This window comes from Melospiza melodia, chromosome 5, assembly GCF_035770615.1.
Source record: "Melospiza melodia melodia isolate bMelMel2 chromosome 5, bMelMel2.pri, whole genome shotgun sequence".
Taxonomy (NCBI): domain Eukaryota; kingdom Metazoa; phylum Chordata; class Aves; order Passeriformes; family Passerellidae; genus Melospiza; species Melospiza melodia.
Genome location: NC_086198.1, coordinates 76,990,534 through 77,010,519, shown reverse-complemented (window position 1 = coordinate 77,010,519; position 19,986 = coordinate 76,990,534). Strand labels below are relative to the sequence as shown.

Genomic DNA, 19,986 nt, shown 5'->3' with positions numbered 1-19,986 from the left:
AAAAAATAAATTAATAACCCTCTTCCGCGTGCACCGATGCATGCGGGCAGGGATGCGCGGCCCCCGACTCTCCGCGCAACCCCGCGCCGTAGTAATTTGCAAGGGGCGGTGCAGGGATGGGGGGGGCAAGGGGGAGGTGTCCCGCCCCCCCGATCACATGGCGACCCCGCGCAGCCAATGCGGGGGGCTCTAGGACCCCGGGGACCCGCGGCCCCCCCGCCCTATAAATGCCTCTCCAAAATGCAGCGGGGCTCCTTCCTCTCGTCCCGCCCGGCCGCGCTGCTCTGCGCCCCGCTGCCCGCGGGTCTCCGTGCCGGCTCCGCGCCCCGCTCCTTCCCCCTCCCCTTTTTCCTTTTTTTTTTTTTTAAATCTTATTTTTTTGTTAATTTTCTGACACCTCCCCTCCCGTTTTTCTCCTCGCCCCCTCCCCACGGCCGGTTTGCATGCATTGTCTGTCTCCCAAGATGGTTTGTGAGACCAAGATTGTGGCGGAAGATCATGAATCAATCCCGGGATCCAAAAAAGACACGATCATTGTTTCCTCCTCCCAGATGTGGCCCTCTTTGGCGGGCTCCCCTCCCTCACCCCCACCTCCCCTCACCCCACCAAAAGAAGACCCCAGGCGCGACAATGTCTATATCCGCGAATTCCACCCCTCTGAACAGGAGGTGGTGCGCCGCATCTTTTACGAGGGGATCATGGAGCGAATCCCCAACACGGCGTTCAGGGGGCTGAAGCAGCAGCCCCTCACTCAGCTGCTCTACGGGCTGCTGGCGGGTGAGTATCCGCTCCCTTTTGGGGCGGGGGGCGCCGGGTCTATTCGCCGCCGCGGGTCTTCACAAAATGGTCGGAGAGGCGGGAGGCGGCGGGACCCGCGGGCGCGGTGCGGCCGGGCAGCGCCGCAGCATCGTGCGGGGCGGCCGCGGAGCCGCAGCGCTGCGGCGGGGCCAGGCGGGCTGGGAGGGGGAGCCTGGCGCCGCCGGGGATGCGCGACCCTCGCGGGTGGAAGGGCGGGCAGCCGTGCAGGGGAGGTCGCGGCGGGGGTGAGGGCACATCGGTCATTGTGGTTATTACAGGGCTCGGGGGTGCGCGGAGGGGAGCGGAGCGGGAGCGCACCGGCCGCCCCCGCGCAGCCCGGCGAGGGGGGCACGGCGTGCCGGCGTTGCTTGGAGACAGCCGGGCCCGCCGGTGAGCGGCCCCCATTCGCCCCCGGCGTGGGGACGGGGTACCCCTGCAGCCGCACCGAGCCGCGGGGTCACCGCACCTCCCCGAGTTAAAAATAGCGCTTGCAAGGTGTCCCCTCCCCGCGCCAATAATTAATAACGCGCGCCCCCCGCCCCGAGAGGGCTTTGGGGTGGTCTCCTGTCCCCGGTGGGTGCAGGCTGGTCGCACCCCGTGTCCCAGACACCGCGGCGGACGGGATCCCACGCTGAGGGGGACCCCCGGCAGGCGCTGGGGAGCTGGGGGACGCAGCCGGTGGCTCTGGGCCGTGCCGAGAGAGCCGCCGGCTCAGAGGCAGCCGCGGAAGCGCCCCAGGATGGGGACGGGCAGGGTGGCTGCCCGGGGAGTCGGTGCTGATGGAAATAGCAGTGCCGCAGTGCCGAACACATGGCTGCGGAGCGGTGCCCGCAGCGCGGCTCCTCCACCCGGCCGCGTTCCGGCCTCGTCGGGGACAGCGGAGGGGCCGGGGGCGTGCGGGGCTCTGGGGGTGCCCACGGCCCCGCTCCGGAGGGGCTCGGTGGGCCCCGGCGTGGCGCGGCGGCATCCTCCCCACCGGCTCCTTCAGGACCTCATAAACTTCTCCGGGTTGTCTCGTCGCGATACGCCGTCCTTTAACACGATAATCTCGAGAACGTGAACTGTGTGTGTACTGCAAATGTATATTTTGACTGTGCTTGTTTTGTTGATTTATTTTTATAATGAGTTTGTATTCCGAAATCAACACTAAATTCTCTTTTCTGACAGGTGTCGTTTATTTCTCTTCCTTATCTCCATAGTAATGTGCTTTGTTGTGACCAAGTCCTTCCTGCTGACCTGCTGTTTGCCCATCTTTCTGATGGGCATGAGGTACTACTTCAGTAGAAAAGTTATCCTGCACTATCTCGATTGTGCGCTGCACACGGACATGTCCGATATTGAGCAATATTACATGAAACCGCCAGGTGAGTACGAATTCCCCGAGGGAGCCTTCCTCCCCCAGCCTGCTGGGGAACATGGCTGCTCCCTGCTGCTGGCGCCTTTTCCTCCTGTCAGCAGCACTGAGCAAGCTCAAAAGTCGCCAGAATGCAGCTCTTTAGCCACACCAGGCACAAAGCCATCTCTGGCTTTGGTTTGGGTTTTTTTTTTTGCTGATTTTGGTTTCTTTAATTTTTTTTTTTCATTCCTCCCCCAAGTGCCTAGTCATCCCAGGCAGGCTCTGTCCACCCCTGGAGCGCTGTGCTGCTGGGTCCCACAGCCACCCCGAGGGCTGGGCTGAGGTGCCTGGGGACACTGAGGCTGGAGGATGTGGGTCATTCCCTGCAGCCTGGGCCCACCCTAGCCCTTACATCCTCAGCTCGGTGGTTTTTTGCTCCATGCATTTGGTATTAGCTCTGACTGCAGGAGGAGAGGGAGATGAGAGGCCTTTTAGCCCAAATGCTCAGAGGAGCCCATTTTCCCATGTCATTCAAGAACATTCCTTAATGCAGGTGTTTTGGAGGAGGCTTGGATCAGGTATGTAAAGGGCTGCTGCCACATAGGCTTGCCCTGATCTGGGTTCATCCCTTTGTTCCATATATGCATATAATTAAAAATACAGTATCTAATGATGATACCTTGTTAAGCTGTAAAAGACGACTTAGGTTCTAAAGACCCTTTTTTTTTTTATGACCTGTCAGGTGCTATTTCCCTTTTTGTAGGCACACAACCATACGGAGGACAAGGGCAGGGGGATGCCTGGGCAGTCAGTTGGGGTTTGAGGTTTGCTTTTGGTGGTCACAGAGTGCTAGTGGTGAGCTGGAAAAGCAAGGCAAGGATGGTATCCCACCTGACTTCCATCTTCTTGGGGTACCTGCTCTCTTCTTGGGTACCTGCTGTGTTATTTTTCCACATGACCATGTTTTTGCTGTATCATTTGCTGTATCATTCATGTTCCCCAGGTGGGACAAACCTTTCCCTGGGCACTTCTAGAGAACTGCTAGGAAGTGTAATAATCACAAGGCTTCCCTTGCTTCTAATATGCAGTGTTACATTTTGCTAAAGTGTTGCTCATGTTATGAAAATCGTTAACTAGCTTAATTTAGCTGTCTCTTCCCATCATAGTGTATATCTTGTACAGATATATCTTATATCTATACATAGTGCATATCTTATATCTTGTCCCATCTTACACACAGAGTGTGTTTCATTTACAGAGCATGTTTTTGTAAAATTAAGTGATGTGTGATGTATATTGAAAAAAGCTCAATCTTCATTAAAGGTGGTGTCACAGAAATCAAAGGGTTCATAGCAAAACATTTCTGCACCTCTGTAGTGAGGCCTAGCAAAGTATTATGCTGGAGAAAAGAGCAGAAGATTCCAGTAGAATAAGAATGTGTGACATGGAGTTAATAGGTGAGCTGCTTCGCTTGTTAATGCTCAGGGCTTGCGTGGTCACAACTGAGAGGGATCACAGTGCCTGTGTTTATAACACTTGCAGACACAGAAAATAAGGGAAAGAGACTCAAAGTAATGCCCTCAATTTGTTTAGGGTCAGTAATGTAATTTAGTTCAGCTGTGTTGCCAACATGTCTTTGAAATGTTAGCATTGCTTTTATTTGGTACCTGAAAGAGCTAATTGCAATTTTAGAGCAAATGTGTGGGCTTTAATTTTTGACAGAATTTAATCATCTAATTAGGCTTCTGCCATGCCATAAAAAGCAGATTTATGGGATTGTTGGTGCTTGTTAAAAGTTCTTGATGATAATGGTGTTGGAAAAAGGGACCAGGGAGGCTTTGGGGTCTGGAGAAGGGTGTCTGTGCATTGGAACCAGCGCTGTGTGCCATAAATCCATGTAGTGCTATTTGGTGTAGCTGGCCACAAGGCATGAATCCAGTGGTTTGCTCCTGTTTCCTCCAAAAATGCAGTTGGTGTATTTTTTTTTCTGTAGGACTGCAGGATAAACACAGTTATCCTAGAAAATGCCAGAGTTTTGTGCACTTTGAAGGCTGGCTGGCTGAACATCCAGAGGAAGGCAGCAATGTGCCCCCCTGGCATTGCCCGTCCCACCCAAAGGGCACAACAATGGCAATAAAACAAATTCAAGCCCCAAGTTTGTCTTTTATTTGCCTAGTTTGCAAATTAGCACCCAGGCAGAAATTATTGCAGTGGGAATGAGAAGGGCTTGTTGTATTGTGGCAGCTGAGATATTTGTGAGAGCTTTCTCAGTGAGGTGTTAAGAGTAATGGGACGTGGGGACAGGGTCCCAGAGAGGCTGGAGGTGGCCAGAGCTTGACCAGACAAGTTAAACCCAACCTGATATAACTGCAGCTTGGCCTGGGAATATGACCAGGCGGCTTGCTGCTCCTTCTCTAGAGAATCCATGTTTTCCTCCTTCAATATCTTTTTTTCTCAGCACGGAAAAAAAGAGAAAGAGAGCTTTTTTGTGGTGGGGTTGTGAATTCCTGTTTCTCAGGGTGATGAATGCAAAGGTAGAACTGGGACATGGATAAAGATGTTGGTTGAGGCTTTGCTGAGGTTTTTGCCCTTGGAATCCAAGATACCCAGGCACAAAAACCTGTTGTTTGCAGCCAGCTCTGTGTGGTGCCTAGAGCTGGGGAGTAGTGTTGTAGTGAGTATCTACAGCAAATAGCTTCTGGTGAGGCAGGCATCTACAGTGAGGGGATATTTTAACTATTAAAATGGATTATTCTTGGTGGTATTGTGAAAGCATCCACAGAACATGTGGGTCAGTTTATAACCGAGCCAAAAGGACCAGGTTTGCTGTGGGATACTGTGAGCACCCAGGTTAATGATTAGTGTTGAACAATTCCGTGAGTTGCACCATATTAGGGCTTTTCTTCTGTAGCTTTTTTGAACCTCTCCAAGTTAGTTATTGTTTGAATTTTCCTCTGCTGGATTTTGTATGAACTGAAAAATATGTGCTGACAGTGATTTTGCAGAAGTACACTAGCCAAAATTCAAATCTTTGTTTTCTATTGCCCTCCTACACTTATGCCAAGGGTCTGGCAGAACATTTGGGCCAGTGCTTAACTTGGAGCTTGTACACAGCAGTGTGACTTGAAATTGCTTTCAATATGAAAGGAATTGTTTGTGTTGTGCATGCTGGGGTCTTAAAACAGAAGGTCGAATGGTTCAAACACCTTCCTGAGCTCTTTGTAAATTCACATTTTTCATTTTAAAATAGCACTTATTGGAATTTACCTTATTTTTTTTTTTTCCTTTTTCAAAGGCTATGAAAAAAGACTAGTGGAATGGCGAAAAAGAAAGGAATTGGATAATGGGCTTAATTGTCAACCAGAGTAACAAGCTCTAGTAAACAGAAAAAACCCCAACCAAAACCAACCAAAAAAAAGGAATTAATTTTAAATAGAGCCCTGCCTCTAGCATTTATCTACACAAAAAAAAGATGAGCACAGCTGGAGCATCTTTTATGGTCTGATGATTTTGATGACTAATCAATTTTACAGTGTCTCTTTAAGCTTCTGTCCCAGTTGGTTGTGTTGTATATGTTTTTGCAGTGGTTGGTGTGTTAGAGAGATTCTTGTGAGGCTGAGGTCCCAGCTGGAGAGCTTATGGAAACCAAGACTCCTTGTGTCCCATGCAAAACTGCTGTTCCCCAAAGTGACAGGAACTGGAGCTTTGGCTGACGAATTTATGAATTTCCTTGTGTCTGTGGTTGTTCATCGAGTTGCTGTGGCTGTCCTTGCAGGGTTTGCTGAGGTGTGTGCATACCTGACCTGGTCCTGCAAAGACCTGGTGATGGTGGCAGCTGGGCTGTGTCAGGTTTTGGAGTTGGTGACAAGCTTGGTGGCTGCATCCCAGTGCCCAGTGCTGCAGGGGAGGCTGGACAGACAGACAGCACAGAGGGACACCCTGGGGAGCTGAGGCTGCAGCACCTGGGGGTGTTGGTGCCCTGGTGATGCAGCAGCTGAAGCTGCAGTGCTGCTGCAGGTGCTGGGTCACAGAGCCACCCGTGCCGAGGGCTGTGGCAGCTGCACAGCTCCAGCCCTGCTCCGTGGGCAGCCAGGCACCTCTGGGTGCTCCAGGCAGGGAGGGGATGGTGCTTTGCTCTCCTGCCTCCATCCAGGGTGAGCAGAGCCTTCCTGTGCTGCTGCCCTTTGTCCCCTGCGTGTGACCGTGCACGGGAGGAGCCTGCAGGGGTATCCTGGCCTCCCTGCGGCACAGGGCCCTGGAAGAGGGACTGCAGGGGGATGGCTCTATAGGGGTCAGTTTCTGCTGCTCTTGGGTGGCACATTCCTCAGCTGAGCCCAAAGGGGGATGTCCTGCCCTTCTTGGCAGAGGTTCTGGGATCATGCCCTTCTGCCAGAAGAACACCAGTTAGGCAGGTCCAGAGCTGGGTTGTGATCAGGTGAGATCCTGTTTGCTGCCTCCACCTTTTGAGGTTTTCCTCACCTGCTGTGAGGTGTCTGTCTGGGTAACAAGTGAGTATTTGTGTCTTGCATCAGGCCATTTGGCAGTGGGTTTTTTCCCTCTGGCACGATGTTTGCACGGCGAACAGCTGTTTGTGAGTCCTGTGGCACCTGCTACCTCTGCTCCATAAGTGCTGAGCCTTGGGGAGGCTCAGAGGTGAGCACCAGTGACTTTTGGGGTGAAGGGAAAATACAGGGTCTGCCTTGGGAGGAGATCCTCAGCCCTGGAGCTGCGGTTGCTCTGCCATGCCTGAACTCTTCCAAAGACACATAGAGGGGGTGGGGAGGGTGTTTCTCCCCACTGAGCCCCGGGGCAGAGGGGCAGCCGCAGAGCCCAGTTCTTCCACATTCTGGATAATGCTCAAGCTGCTAGATAAGCAGGAGTGAAGCTGCCGAGTGATAACATTGTTGGGGAAGAATAGAGCAGCTCTTGCTTTGCAATGAAACTGCTCAGTTACCTGAGCCAGAGAGGGCTCGGGGCTGCTGCTTCTCGGTGGAGGAATGTGTTTTTGGAGAGCCCTGCCCCACTCCTGGTGCCCAAGGGGCAGCTGGAATCTGAAGCATCCCTATCTGCAGCATTTCTTGCTGGCTTATGCCGTGCCCTGACCGTGTATCTGCCAAGTCCCTGAGCTGCCTGTCCTGTGTTGGGGTTTTCATGCTTGCCTTTCCCCCAGTGGGGTAGGGTGGTAAGCAGTTCTGTGTGGGGCTGGGAAAGCCACGGGAGAGGCTGTGTCCTTATCTCCTCCTGGGTGTTCCCCAGCTCTGCTTCCTATCACTGCTGGCAACTGAGGTTAGGTCTCCTCAGCAGAGGAAAGTCTGTCCTGTGAGAATATCACTGCTGGCATCTCTCTGCAGCTCCATGAGAGTGCTTCCAGGGATGTGACCTCCATAGCAGAGAGATCCTAGAAGATTAGGATTTCCATATACTTTATAGTGGGAAGTATTTTGTTGAAGTGTTTCCAAAGCTGACCTCCTGCAAAGGAGACAGAGATTTTTCTACTGTTGCTTTTGGGTTTCTACAACTTAGCAGCATGAAACTGCCTGGTTTGGCATCTCTCATCTCCAGTGCAGAGTTTTTTGGGAAGCAAGATAAAAAACTCATGTTTCCAGGTGTTAGGGATGGGCTTTGTCCAGCATTTTTAGTGGGCTGAAATGTTTTGGTTTTATTTGAGTAATGTAAAATGTCTTAAGAGTGGGATTGCCTCCCAAAACCCACCTCCTCTCACACTGGCACTCCATCACTCATGGCTGTCTCATTTCGCTGGGCTGGGGCCTTGGCTTTTCCATCTGGATGCAGCCGTGTCCTGCAGGCATGGGCACAGTGAGCCAGGCAAAGAGCTGCTGGCACCAGCTCTGCCCCCACCTGAATTCCCAGAGCTGGCCAAGGGCTGTCCTGGCCCAGCAGCAGAGCCCCAGTGCTGCAGCCCTGCTGATAACAGCTGGGCTAGATCAGGATGTGACACAGCTTGGGTCCCTTGCAGTGCTGAGCCACGTGGGCCCACTCTGCTCAATCCACTGGAGGGTCTGCAGGGTCTTTCCACCTCACAAAATCTTTTTTTTCCCCACTTCTGGGGGCTCAGGTAGTACAGAGTAGAAGTGCAATGCTCTTGGTGAAAGGCCCACATAGGAAAACTGGAGTTGCCTGATGAGGGGAGCAGTCTGTAGATTCAGGGCTGTGTCATCCACAGCCAGTGGAATAAACATGGTTATGGGCAAGCAGCTGCAGCCTCCCCCCCTCCCTATTTATTTATCACAGGAGCAGGAACATATGCAACAAACCCATTACTCAACGTGCATACCCATAACATAAAAATAGCTCTCCCTTTAGATCCACAAGTTTGGCACAGTCCCATGTCAAAATTAGATGAAAATAGATTTTATAGTAAATTTTGCAGAGTAATATGACCTTTTTTTCACCCTCCATGTGTTCAAGCATTCTCTCTAAAACAGCCAGTCCCTCATGTACATGACCATCACTCAGTGTTTGAGCTGTAGCCATGACTGGTGGATGTGATGCTGCTGAACCTGAGCTCAGCCTGCAGGTGTTGAAGATCCTCAGCACATGCCAGTGCTGCTCATTAATCTTCAGTACAGGAGGTAACCAGTTGTGTAAATTGAACATCAGTAGTTTTTTAGGTGCAGTTAACTTCTCAAGACCAGCAAACACACCACATTAGGATTTAGGAACGTGAAGGAGTCAAGGACATCAGGTGTTTTGTGTTTTTTTCCTAGCTTTGAGTAATTTTTTTTATGTTTTCTCCAGTGTTACATGTTTTCTGGCATGACTGTATGCATTTTTTCAGGACTGTCTTAGTGAATAAACCAAAATGGGTTCTGACTCCAGAATTTTGTTCACAAGTTTAAATGCAAATTTATTACTCTTATAAAGGGGTTTTGGCAGCTCTTTTTTCTCTTGCATTCTTAGGAATGACCAAAATTTAAAACAATTGCCCAAAAGTGTTTCAGTTTAAGGTTTCATAATAGCCTAAATTTAGGCTCTGTGTTGGATATCTGATTAGTGGCAGGAGTTTTACAGGTACAAAGCTTTGAGCTCCTCTTGACACTGAATTTTGGATGTAGGAACATGAACTGATAAATCTTATTCTCACATTGTTGTATTTATTTATTATATTCAGCCTCCTAGGATTACTCAAGTGTGGTCATGTTGCTGCCTCTCAGCGTGCACCACCAGTGGTCTTAATACTTTAGAAATTGCCATGGAGGATTGCTCTCTACTTGAAGAGACCTCTAAATATATTGAAAAAAACCTGGTTTTATGTAAAAGTCTAAATCCATGGCCTGATTTTTCAAGAAGGCAGAGCATTCAAAATCTCTCCAAATTTCAGAGTGGATTTCTGAAATTCCTTCTGTAGGCTTAGATCTTGATTCAGGCAGGTTATATTTAACTTCTCAGGGTGGGAATGACTTTTGGGGTGGCTGTGAGCCCCTTGGGGACTCTGGGAGCTCACAGAGTTGTTTGCTGATGTATTGGCTTTATTTTGGTAATGCACTGCTGGGGATCTGTTACAAATAACCACATACTTGGTGCTGTTCCCTTCCAGGCTACAGCAAAAAGAGACCTGGAGTGTTTGGCTGGTATCTGGTTTTGTGATGAGCTGAGGGATGTATGAGCCTTTGTTGTCACTTTCTGCATCAGCAAAACAGGGAGCTTCAAAGTGTATTTTTAGATTTTCTTTTTTTCCATTCTGTGGAAAGCTGAGGCATCGTTTTGTTATCCTGACAGGTGGCTAATGAAAGGAGTTTTAAAGAATATCCAAAGATAGCAGCATGTCTTACCTAGTTTCTATTGACATATTTATTCCTTGTAACCAAATAATAGGGTTTAGTGGGGTTTTGTGGGGATTTTTTGGGGTTTTTTTTCCTTCTTTTTTTTTTTTTGTTTTTGTGTTTTAGTAAGAGGGGCACATGCAATTGCCAAGAAGCCTCATGTCCTTTATTAAGGATGCTTCAAAAATTTGTTCATAGTGGTCTGGTCAGAGCCAGGTACAAGCTGTGGTATCTGTTACAGATGGCTTTGAGCCATTCTTTTAAGTCATCTATTGACCCATTGGACCCCAGCAATCAATTAACAATTTATGACAGCACAGTACAGTATCATTCATTGTCTTCTATAACTGTTTGAAGAGTGTTTCTTTCAAAAGGAAAAAAATTTATTTCTTACAGGATAGTTCTAAAATGTACACCTGTGATTCCCAGGGCTTAGTGCCAGGCTGGGCTTCTGCTTTAAAATGGGATTCTGGGAGTGAAAGGAGACCTTTCAAAATTGGTAATGGGAAGCATGCATTACAGTTGTATTTTTAAGTGGCTACATGAGATATTGTTATTTGAAGTGGGATTTGCAACAGTGTAAATGCTAATGGAATAATGCAAGGTATTAGTCCCACCACAGCGTGTCCTGCTTGAAATTGTAACTAGCAAGTCATATTTGTCACTTAAAATTCATGTGTTGTTTCTAGGGCTCATCCAAGTGGCAAAACTGAAAAACAGGTTTTGTGAGAAAATGATTTTTCAGTTCAGGAACTGGAAAGTAAAAGGAAGGGTAGTTTTGGTCCAAAGCAAGCTGATTTACTACTCCCTCTCTGTTTTTTCATGTGATGAAGCAAGGATCTGTGTTTAGTGGGGGTTGTAATGCTTTTTTCAGCCCAAAACACAATAGTTGGCTGTTAGAGCTTTCCTTAAGAAGCACAGGTCAGACCCAAGTGCATACCCAGGAAATGCTGACCATGATAGAGCCATGACATGGTAAAGTGTTGGTTCCCCTCAGGCAGGTCCTGCTTTGCATGGCACTGTTAAATCTGTACTGAGTCAGTGCTGGCATTTCAGGCATCCCAGGCCCTGTTTGAATTACATATTTAGGTATTTTATACCGGTGCAGTAGTTGAAGAAGTGGTGTTGAGGGGTCCATCTCTGAAGTCCTGGCTGCTGGGGCATCCCTTCCATGTGATCCTTGGAGCACTGAGCTGTGTGCCTGTGTCCTGGCCAGCAGTGCTGGGGGCTGAGCTCTGTGCAGGATTTGTGCCAGCCTGGCTTTCCTCTGCCTTTCATTTTCCACCTTTGGTGATTCAGGACAAATGTGTGAATTGTTTTGCATTGACAAAAACTGCATTTTTAAGTAAGCTGCTTGCCGAGATTTACCCTCAATCACCAGTAGTTGCTATACAAGCTGCTCCCACTCTCCCTTGCCAGTGTGCTGAATCCTGACTTGGAAGCCAGCATCAGCAGTGCAAGTTTGTTTGCTTTTTACCCTTGCAACTCTTGGGCTCTGTGCTGGTGCTGCTAATTGAAATGGGGGTGCTGGACCAGCTGTCTGGTCATGTGCACCTTGTACAAAGCTCACTTTAACAGGTATCAGATATCATTAGTGATTCCTTGAGGGTTTTTTTTTTCCCATTTTTTTTTACCCCTCTTCCATCCCCTAGCACAGTAGTTCAGTATCCCACATTTCCAGTCTTGGGTCTAACTGCAATATTTGCATTCCTTTGAGTTCTGCTCACCTCTCTTGTCCATCCCCGTGTTGAATTCTCCCGTGATTTTTGGTCTGATCTACTTCTTGCTTTACTCATCACTTCTGGCATTTCCCATGGTTGGTGGTCCCCTACCCAGGATCCCTCTGTATCTCTGATTTTCCCCTTCCTTCCATCAAACTTTTCGATTTATGTGCCTTTACCTAATTTTATTGTATATGTACTTTCTTCTCTTCTTAGTTCATCCAGATGTGTGGTGAGTGCAAGTAAATACTTGCAAGTATCTTTTGGTAGAAGTGTGAGAATAACAAAGATGAGAAAATAAATAGAGGTCAGCAGCTCGAGGATATTTTGTGTCTGCTAAGCTGCCGACAGCGCACAAACCCACATGTCACTGCTGGGGGGAGAACATTTTACCTAAAGGCAAATGAGCTGCCAGCAACAACATTTCTTACACCTTCTTTAGAGCATCTGACCCACATCACTTCTAGATGTATCGATTGATCTTTTCCCCTATAACTTTTCTTACAAGCCTAATCCTTCCCATTTTAACAAGATATATAAAATCCTTATTGCATTCAGGGTGTGCAAGAAAAAAAAACACAAACTACTTCATTTTCTGAGACCAGGGTTTTTTGTTCTTTTTTTGGAGGTGCCAAATCTGTTCATCCTCCCTGGATCTAGAGAACAGCATCAGAAACACTGTGTAACACTTCTAGTGGGAATCCAGGGAAGACCTAAATCTGTAGTCTTCCAATTTAAAATAATGTTAAATAGTAGAACTGCAAAGAGAAGCTTTTGAAAACAGCCTGGTTTGGAGCACCTGCCATTTCCAAGTGCTAATTCAGATGATGGTTAGTGAGAGGCAGAGCAATGAAAGCACAGCAGAAACCTGGCTGCTGAACATCCTGATGAAGTCCTCCTTGGTGGAATTACATTATTATTGTGGGATTTCTTAAAAAAGAGAGAAAGCAAGCAGTGAAAAAGTTACTGTACAATAGAGATGCTAATGAGAGGGTTGTGTTGTTTTTTAAAATCCAAACTGTCTAAAATGGGTATTTGTAAAACACCTCTTCAAGCTTTTGCTGCTTGTAAAGTCAATTAGAGTCACTTAATGTCTCTGAAAATTTATGTCTGGTGGGGTTTCAGAAGCTGTCAGTGTTCAGAGGATAACATCAAGCTGTGCCTCTTGGACAGTGATTCTTGTCTGGGAATAAGCCATCATCGGGTTTTATGGGGCTTTTTTTGAGCCATCAGTAGTCTGAGGAACATCAAAGCATCTGCAAGGATTCTCAAGAAGTGGGAACATTTTTCATGGATAACTCAAATAGCTAAAGAGGATTTCAGTGAAATCCTAAAAAAAAATCGTCACATAACCCCCCACATTGACTGAGACTGAACTCTTGGGACAGTTTGGCTTAAAGATTCAGTGGAGCATTTGCTTTAGCTTAATCATGAGCTTAAATCCCTTGCCTCTTGCTGGGAGTTTAGCATATACTTAGGGGCAGTATAGGTCCAAGTCCTCTTTGATAGTTACAGGGGACCTGTGACATAAATGGTGGTAAACCTTGGGTTTGCGGTGTGTACTGTCAGCTGCCTGCAAGATGAATTTATGATGCTTTAGGGAATACTGATGCACTGGAAAAAGGAGTTGTAGTTGTGAACCTGCCCTTGGATATATTCATCCTGCCCTATCCTGGCATTGTGTGTGGAGGTTTAGTGTTGTCTTTGTAGATGGGACAATCCAACAGACCCTTAAAATACTGCAGTTCTACCCAGTCTCGTGTGGATTTTAATATCTTATGGCTCAGGTTGCTGTAGTGCAGTTTGTATTCAGTTTGTATTTGTAAGTTGATCCCCTTTCCACAGGTCCTTTGTGAATGAGCCTCAGTCTGAGGGGGCAGGCATGAAGGTGTCTGCTTTCACTAGCCCTGAGCAGCCTGGAGGTGTCTGCTTTCCCTAGCCCTGAGCAGCCTGCCCTTCATTTGCCACGTGTGTTCCTGATGGAGTGAGACATGGCCTGTTACCTACTCACTCCAGTAATTCACTTCACAGATGTCTTTCAAATCCCCAGCTCTTGTGGCTGGTATTGAGGCTGGGGTTCACAGAATGTGAGGTGTAACAAGCTGATAGGTGCTTATCACAGGAGATATGCATTAGGCTTCTGTAGGGACTTTTTTGGCCTGAATGTGTGGCAAAGGTTAGGGGTTTTTTTTCTTATTTAGTTTTAGAGATGTAGAGAGTTACACATGTAATTCTCATTTTCTGTTAATGCATTATCCACAACACATCCATTGTCTGTGCCCAGCCTGACAGATGTTTGTGTATTTATGGATGTGGAATTTTCTTGTGCTGCCACGTTAAATAGATGTGCTGGTTTGAGTCTGGACTAGTGGACCTCAGTAGAGCTATACCCAAACACATTGGCTTTGATGTGCTGGGAGAGGCATGTAGAAAACTTGGCTTTCACAAGAGTGGCCATCCAGGTGTGTGCTTTTTCTGCACCATGGCAGAGCTCTGGCCTCATGTGGGGCATTGCCACTGGTTTGCTGAGAGTTAAGGGTTGAAGCAGTGTGTGGTGATGAAGGCTCCAGCTGCCTGGGAGGTTTTTCTGGGCTCTGCTCTATTGAAAGACATTCCTTCCTATGGCAGGGGATTAGAGCCAAATGATTTTTAAGGTCCCTTCCAACCCAAATCTTGGTAGGATTCTGTGACCTGTGGCAGAAGGAGGTGAAGTCCTGAAGCAGCATTTGCCCTGCTTGTGTGAGAGGCTCCAGCAGCAGAGAGGGAGTGGGAGCCCTTTGCCTTGGCATGCACAGGTGAGTGTGTGTACACACAATACACTGGAGCAGCCTCACCCCAGGGCTTGTTTGGCTGAGTTAGGGGTAAATATTGCAGCCCCAGGAGTTACATATTCACAGTGAGGCTGGGGAAGCAAGAGGGCTGCAGGCCAGAAAGGTGTTCATTTACAGTGGGAGCTGGGGTGGGGTGCCCATGGGGAGGGGGTACCTGAAGGATGGTGGGTTGCCTTCTCCTGCTGTGTTTATTTTCAAGGACAGCTCTCATTGCAGTAGTGCCCCTGGCTGTCCCAGTTGCCTCAGAAGGGCTGAGTACCCTCTGACACCATCTCAGGAGGGCTCAGCATCTCCCCAAACCAGGCTTTGCAAACACAGTGAGAGTAGAAAGCAGTGGTACCAGCCCTGTCTGCTGGCTCTGCCTGGTCATGGAAGACACCACCCACCTGGTGGGGGTTGGGTTGAAGATGTGGGAAGGTGCAGATACCAGGAGGTGCCTGCAGCTCTGAGTGGGTCAGATCCAGCCCCAGCAGGACTAGGGAACACCTTAGGGTGTGGTGGGGAAAGGGCCTCCTTCCCTGCTCATCCCAAACGGGATGGGCTGATTGGTGTGCTGCAGGGAGAGGGTCATTGCTCTAGGAAGTCCTCCAGTGTTAGAAGTGTGATGCTGCTAAAAGCACATCAAGAATACTCAGAATGTTTACTTCCAGAGAGGTTTAGTAGTTATTTATTCATTTATTTATATGGGTCAGGAGTTGGATTTGCTACAAACTGTAGGATTAGTTCTGTTACTGCCTCTAGCCTTGGATGTCAGAAGTACATCAGACCCCATTCCAAGGGAAAGGACTTGTTTCTTGGCATGCTGCAGACAGAAATTGCTTTTTTCCCATCACTTTCCATGATAGGATGAGCACCTCTGCAGAGAGAGCATGCTGCCTTGATGGGAGCATGCTGAAAGCCTGGGGTTGGGTGTCCAAGCCTGGTTCTCCTGACCAGTTTGATTATCTTTCCCAGTTTCCCTGTTTAGTCACATACCCCTTCCCCAGAGGTTAGGGGAATAGGTTTGCCCAGGTGTTTGGGGGCTCATGCAGGTCAGAGAGGGTTGGTCCAGTGAGAAATGCCCAAGTGAGAGCCCTTGGTGAGCAGCTGGGCAGGACAGAGGTGATGAGCTCACTCCTCACATCTTGATCTCTTCCCAATCCATTGTAATGGATTTTAGGGGCTCACCTGGGTGTGGCAGCTGGTGACAGGGTGGGTTTGTCCCAGCTGATAACTGATGTCCTTGCTGGTTGCCTGTGCCCTGGAAAGATTGTGTGTGCAGCACCATTTCAAGGTGTTACACTAGAAATAGGAGATATTTATTGCTTGCAATAGACTTAATAAGATCAAACCATCTACCACCTGACTTCAGCCTGTAGTTTTTTACCAAATCTCCACCCTAAACCTCTTATTTTTTCCTGATGTCTTCCTCAATATTGAGTAATGAATTCTTCACTGTGGTTTCAGAGAGAATATAACTCCTTGTGGTTGCTGTTTCACTCCTATAGGTTATGAAAAGCTGGAGGTCAGGGAGGTTTGATTCATTGTGTCAGGGATTCTTGTGGAACCACTGCCATGGGCAGAAGGAAAGGCTCTGAGTACAGCAGAGCCATATTTATTGTGGGTGTTAGGATGTCCTGGTTGCTTCTCTTGGCTGTGCAGGGTTTGAAGTGCAAGTCCCTGTCTGTCAGATCAGTTTGTCCTGGGAAGGAAAGCAGAGGGGCTACCCTGGGATCTGGGACTTTTCTGGTCAGTGTTTCTGCACCACAAATATTGCCTTGTCATTGCCACTCCTCAGCTGCTGGGGTAGGGAAGTCCTCATTTAGAGACTCTGAGGGCAGCAAGAATGTGGCAAGGGGCTAACATCATGCTCCGAAGCACTGAAATATGCTGTGCAGCTTGTTTTGGTTGAATATATCCTGTGTGTGTATATATATATATATATATATATATATATATATATATATGAATGAATATATACCCATTATTTGACTTGGTCTGTTGTGGTTTCTTTTCCTGGGTGGGTTTTTTTTTGTTTGTTTTTTTTCTGCTACTTTTTAAGTATGGAAATATTCTTAGCTGCTCCCTTTTTTACCTTTTAGGGGAGGCACCTCTCAGCCTTGTTTTTGACTCTGATTTAAATAATTTGCATGCACAGATGAGTTATTCTGTCCTGATGCATCATTCTGCCATATCCTAAGGTTGAACTTACATCTTGGCTGCAATTCATCTTACCTAAGTTTCTCCTGACTGAAAGCAGTTGTTTGCAGTGAGCTCTGTAGGCTTTAGCTGTGGTCTTTGGCAGAAGAGGGGCTCTCCTGAAAAGTGACTCATCTCAAAGGTTGTTGGCCTCAAAGCAGCATAAAACCACCTGGAAGTCTTTGTATAGCTCAGAATTATGTTTATTGTTTAACCTTAGGTAAATGAACCTTCGTTTCTCCCTTTGCTGTGAAGCATTTGGTGCAGTACCTATGTAGATACAGGCACTCTGTTGAATAAAGGGAGTCTTGGCTAAATTTAGACCAGAAGAGTAGTGATGGATGGTACAAATCAGATTGATTCTGCCCATTTTCCCTGTTTGATTTATGGCTTGGCCAAGTGCTAAGCTAAAGAAAGCCATTCAATAGTTATTGCTCAGTCCCTTTTAACAGTAAAGCATATAAAGTAAAAGTCAGCCACCAAGTAATGAATTCTAGAACATCCAATAATTGTAGATTTCCCAGTTTGTTCAATGTTTGGGAGTGAAAATTGCTGCAAGGCAAATTCAGTACCTTTTGAAAGCAATAAAGCCATGTAGTGAAAGATTGATGTAGGAGATGGAGACCAAGCCTTAACAATGTCCTTTTAAGGAGCTGGCTCAAAACACAACCAGCAGCACATTTGATCTTGTAAACTAATTTCACTAACAAGGAGCTAATTGTCACATCAGTCTTTCGGAGCTGGCACAACCAGGGCTAGCAAAGCAGGCAGAAGAGCTTGGTTTCTTTTGTCCTTAAAACTTCTAACTAAAAAACAGTTTTAACTTCTGGGACATGGGTTTACTTAAGGCCTGACTCTGCAGTTAGCTTAGTGTGTATTTTTCATGCATAAGGAGCATCTACCCTGAAAAGTTTAAATACTTTTTTCTGGTTTTGTCCGTTTGTGCAGACCAGACTGTTCTGCTGAGCCAGCTCCATTGCACTGGGACTCATCACCCAGCCAGCCTGGAGGACAATGCCCAGCCAAAATCACACATCCCAGTCTCTATCTGCTCCTTTAAGCTGTTTAATTCCTTGCTGATCGATAACAATTGCTCACATGCCAAAAGCACAGATGCTGCCTCTTTTCTCAATCTGTGCTTTCCCCCTGGTGACCCAGCAGCAGGTAGACCCTGGGTGCTGCATCTGTGGTTTTGTCTTTGCTTTCTCTGTGTTGTGTCATCCTTTTCAGCAGCAGAGAGCAGAGTGATGGGCCCAGGCTACATCTGTCCAGATAACCAGGCTGCTCCTAATCCCCCACGACTGCGTCTGCAGCTTTTGCTTGAACAGTTGTTATACACTGGCTTTGTTACAGTCTTTGCTTTTCAAGGTGCAGCATGGCCAGCAAAAAGAGCCTGATAGAAGATTTTTTAAAGTCCTGCTGTTACACTTCTTAATATAGCAGCCTCTGAAATGTGCTGGAAGGGCTGTCTTTATCCCATCTGCGGCATCGCCCGGGTTTCTGGCTGTCTCATCAACAGCCTGCTCCTGCCAGTGCCCAGCACTTCCCAGGGCTTTGCTGAGCACCCCCTCGGGTGCTGTCACACGTGGTGACACTCTGGGCCCCAGGGGACTTCAGCATGTTTGTAGACTCAACCAGTGAAGTGCTGACATGGGGCAGGGCCACTGACAGCTCGCATTGATCCGGGCTGGGCGCTCCAAAGCCTTGCCGGGAGTGAGGTGCGTGGGCTGGAGCTGTTGGAAAGGTGCTTCACAGGAACAGGGTGAGGCTTAAAGCAAAGGTTTTAAGAAGATTAGAAATGCCTGCTGGGTTATCTCCCCAGGAGATGCTATTTAGGACCAAACCTGGCCACTTCCTGAAGTCCTTTTGCTACAGAATATGTTTTTCTTTTTTCCTGTCAAAATGAGTGTGAAAGTAAGCTATAGCTAGCCATCAGCATCTTAGGGGTTTTCTGGGGGCTTGGCACCCCAAAATGGAATGCCTGTGTTGGAGTAGCTGGGTGCTTTTGGGGCTGCACCAGCTCCATGAAAGTTTTCATACTGTTACTCTAAATTGCAACCCCACCACCCTTTCCTCCCCCAGGTGCAGGTAGAGCTGCAGTGGGGCCATCACCTTTGCAGATGTGCTGCTGCTCCAGGCTTGTCAGCCCTGGCATGGGACAGCACCTACCACTCTGAATGCAGATATGGTTGTGGCTTGCACTGGTGCTTAGGGCAGCAGTTCCTGCAGTCCAAACCCCATCACCCTGCCTCTCCTTCCATGCTCAGGTTTATCAGCTCAGAGGCCAACTCTGCACTCCTGTCTCCCGGGGCAGTTTGAGACCCACTGCTGTGCTGGATTGGGGTCACAGTGTTTCTGGTAGCAAATGTCCATGGATCTGCCCTGTGGCTGTGTTGCAGACTGAATGCTGGATGTCACTGTCATCCCACTGATTCCCTGCTGCTTGCAACTCCGGAGGCTTTGGCTGAGCCTTGTGGTTGTGGCAAGTACCTTCAGCCCTTGGTAACAACACAGGTGAAACCTAGCAAGGATGGAAAAGGAGGTCGATGGAGAAGCAGATGAAGTGGTTGCTCAGAACCAAACCATCCATCTCTTTTCATGCTTTGTAGGTGATCTCATTGCCTGCTGCCCAGATGCTCCATGAATCAAGGGATGTCACCCACCCTTGGCATATAGATGCACTGCCCTGTGCTCTTCCAGCCAGGAATTATTTATAACAGGGCAATGTGTCCTGCAGTGGTAGATTATGCGGCTTATTTATGGGGAGGAAGGTGTCCCACAGCATTTCTTATTTCATGCATGGATAATTCCTGTGTCCCTGACATATTTTGTTCCCCCACACCTGGGCCTTGTCTGATGCAGAGGGATGCTCATGGATGTCAGGAGTGTTGAAGTCAGGATCTCTTGCATCTCAGTTTTCATAGCCATAAACTACACTAAAATGCCATTATTTTGTAGGACCCTTCTAGGAAAGCCTTTTAACTGAAGTCAAGTGTAGAGTTACTAGCAGAACTTGTGGGAGCTGTCATGCAGCCCTGCCTGAAGCCAAGGGAAACTGGAAAGGAGAGAAACTCAACACTTGGGAAAGATGGAGGGAACGAGGGATAATAGGATAATGGCATGCCTCATAAACACAGGGAGAAATCCCTCCCCATCCTGGCTAGCTGAGCAGTTGTAGTCAGTGACAGGGACAGCTGCTGCCTGTCCTTGGTTGGTCCCTGCACCCAGGCTGCCTGTGTCTGGCTGGGTGGCAGCTGATGTGCCCTGTCTGTGCCCTCCTGCCAGCAGCATTCACATCCCAGCAGCCAGGCTGTCCCCAGAAGAGCCTCCTTTCTCCC

General features: G+C 48.0%; 1 protein-coding gene across 1 annotated transcript in view; it reads left to right on the top strand.

The window, feature by feature from the left end:
- Positions 1–236: 236 nt before the first annotated feature.
- NAT8L (N-acetyltransferase 8 like) overlaps positions 237–19,986 on the top strand; it is a 33,094-nt gene continuing 13,344 nt past the window's right edge. Inside the window, exons 1-2 of the mRNA XM_063157517.1 lie at positions 237–777; positions 1,998–2,162. Of these exons, the coding sequence (XP_063013587.1) occupies positions 444–777; positions 1,998–2,162 (499 nt within the window). The 5' untranslated portion in view covers positions 237–443. The remainder of the gene's footprint in view (positions 778–1,997; positions 2,163–19,986) is intronic.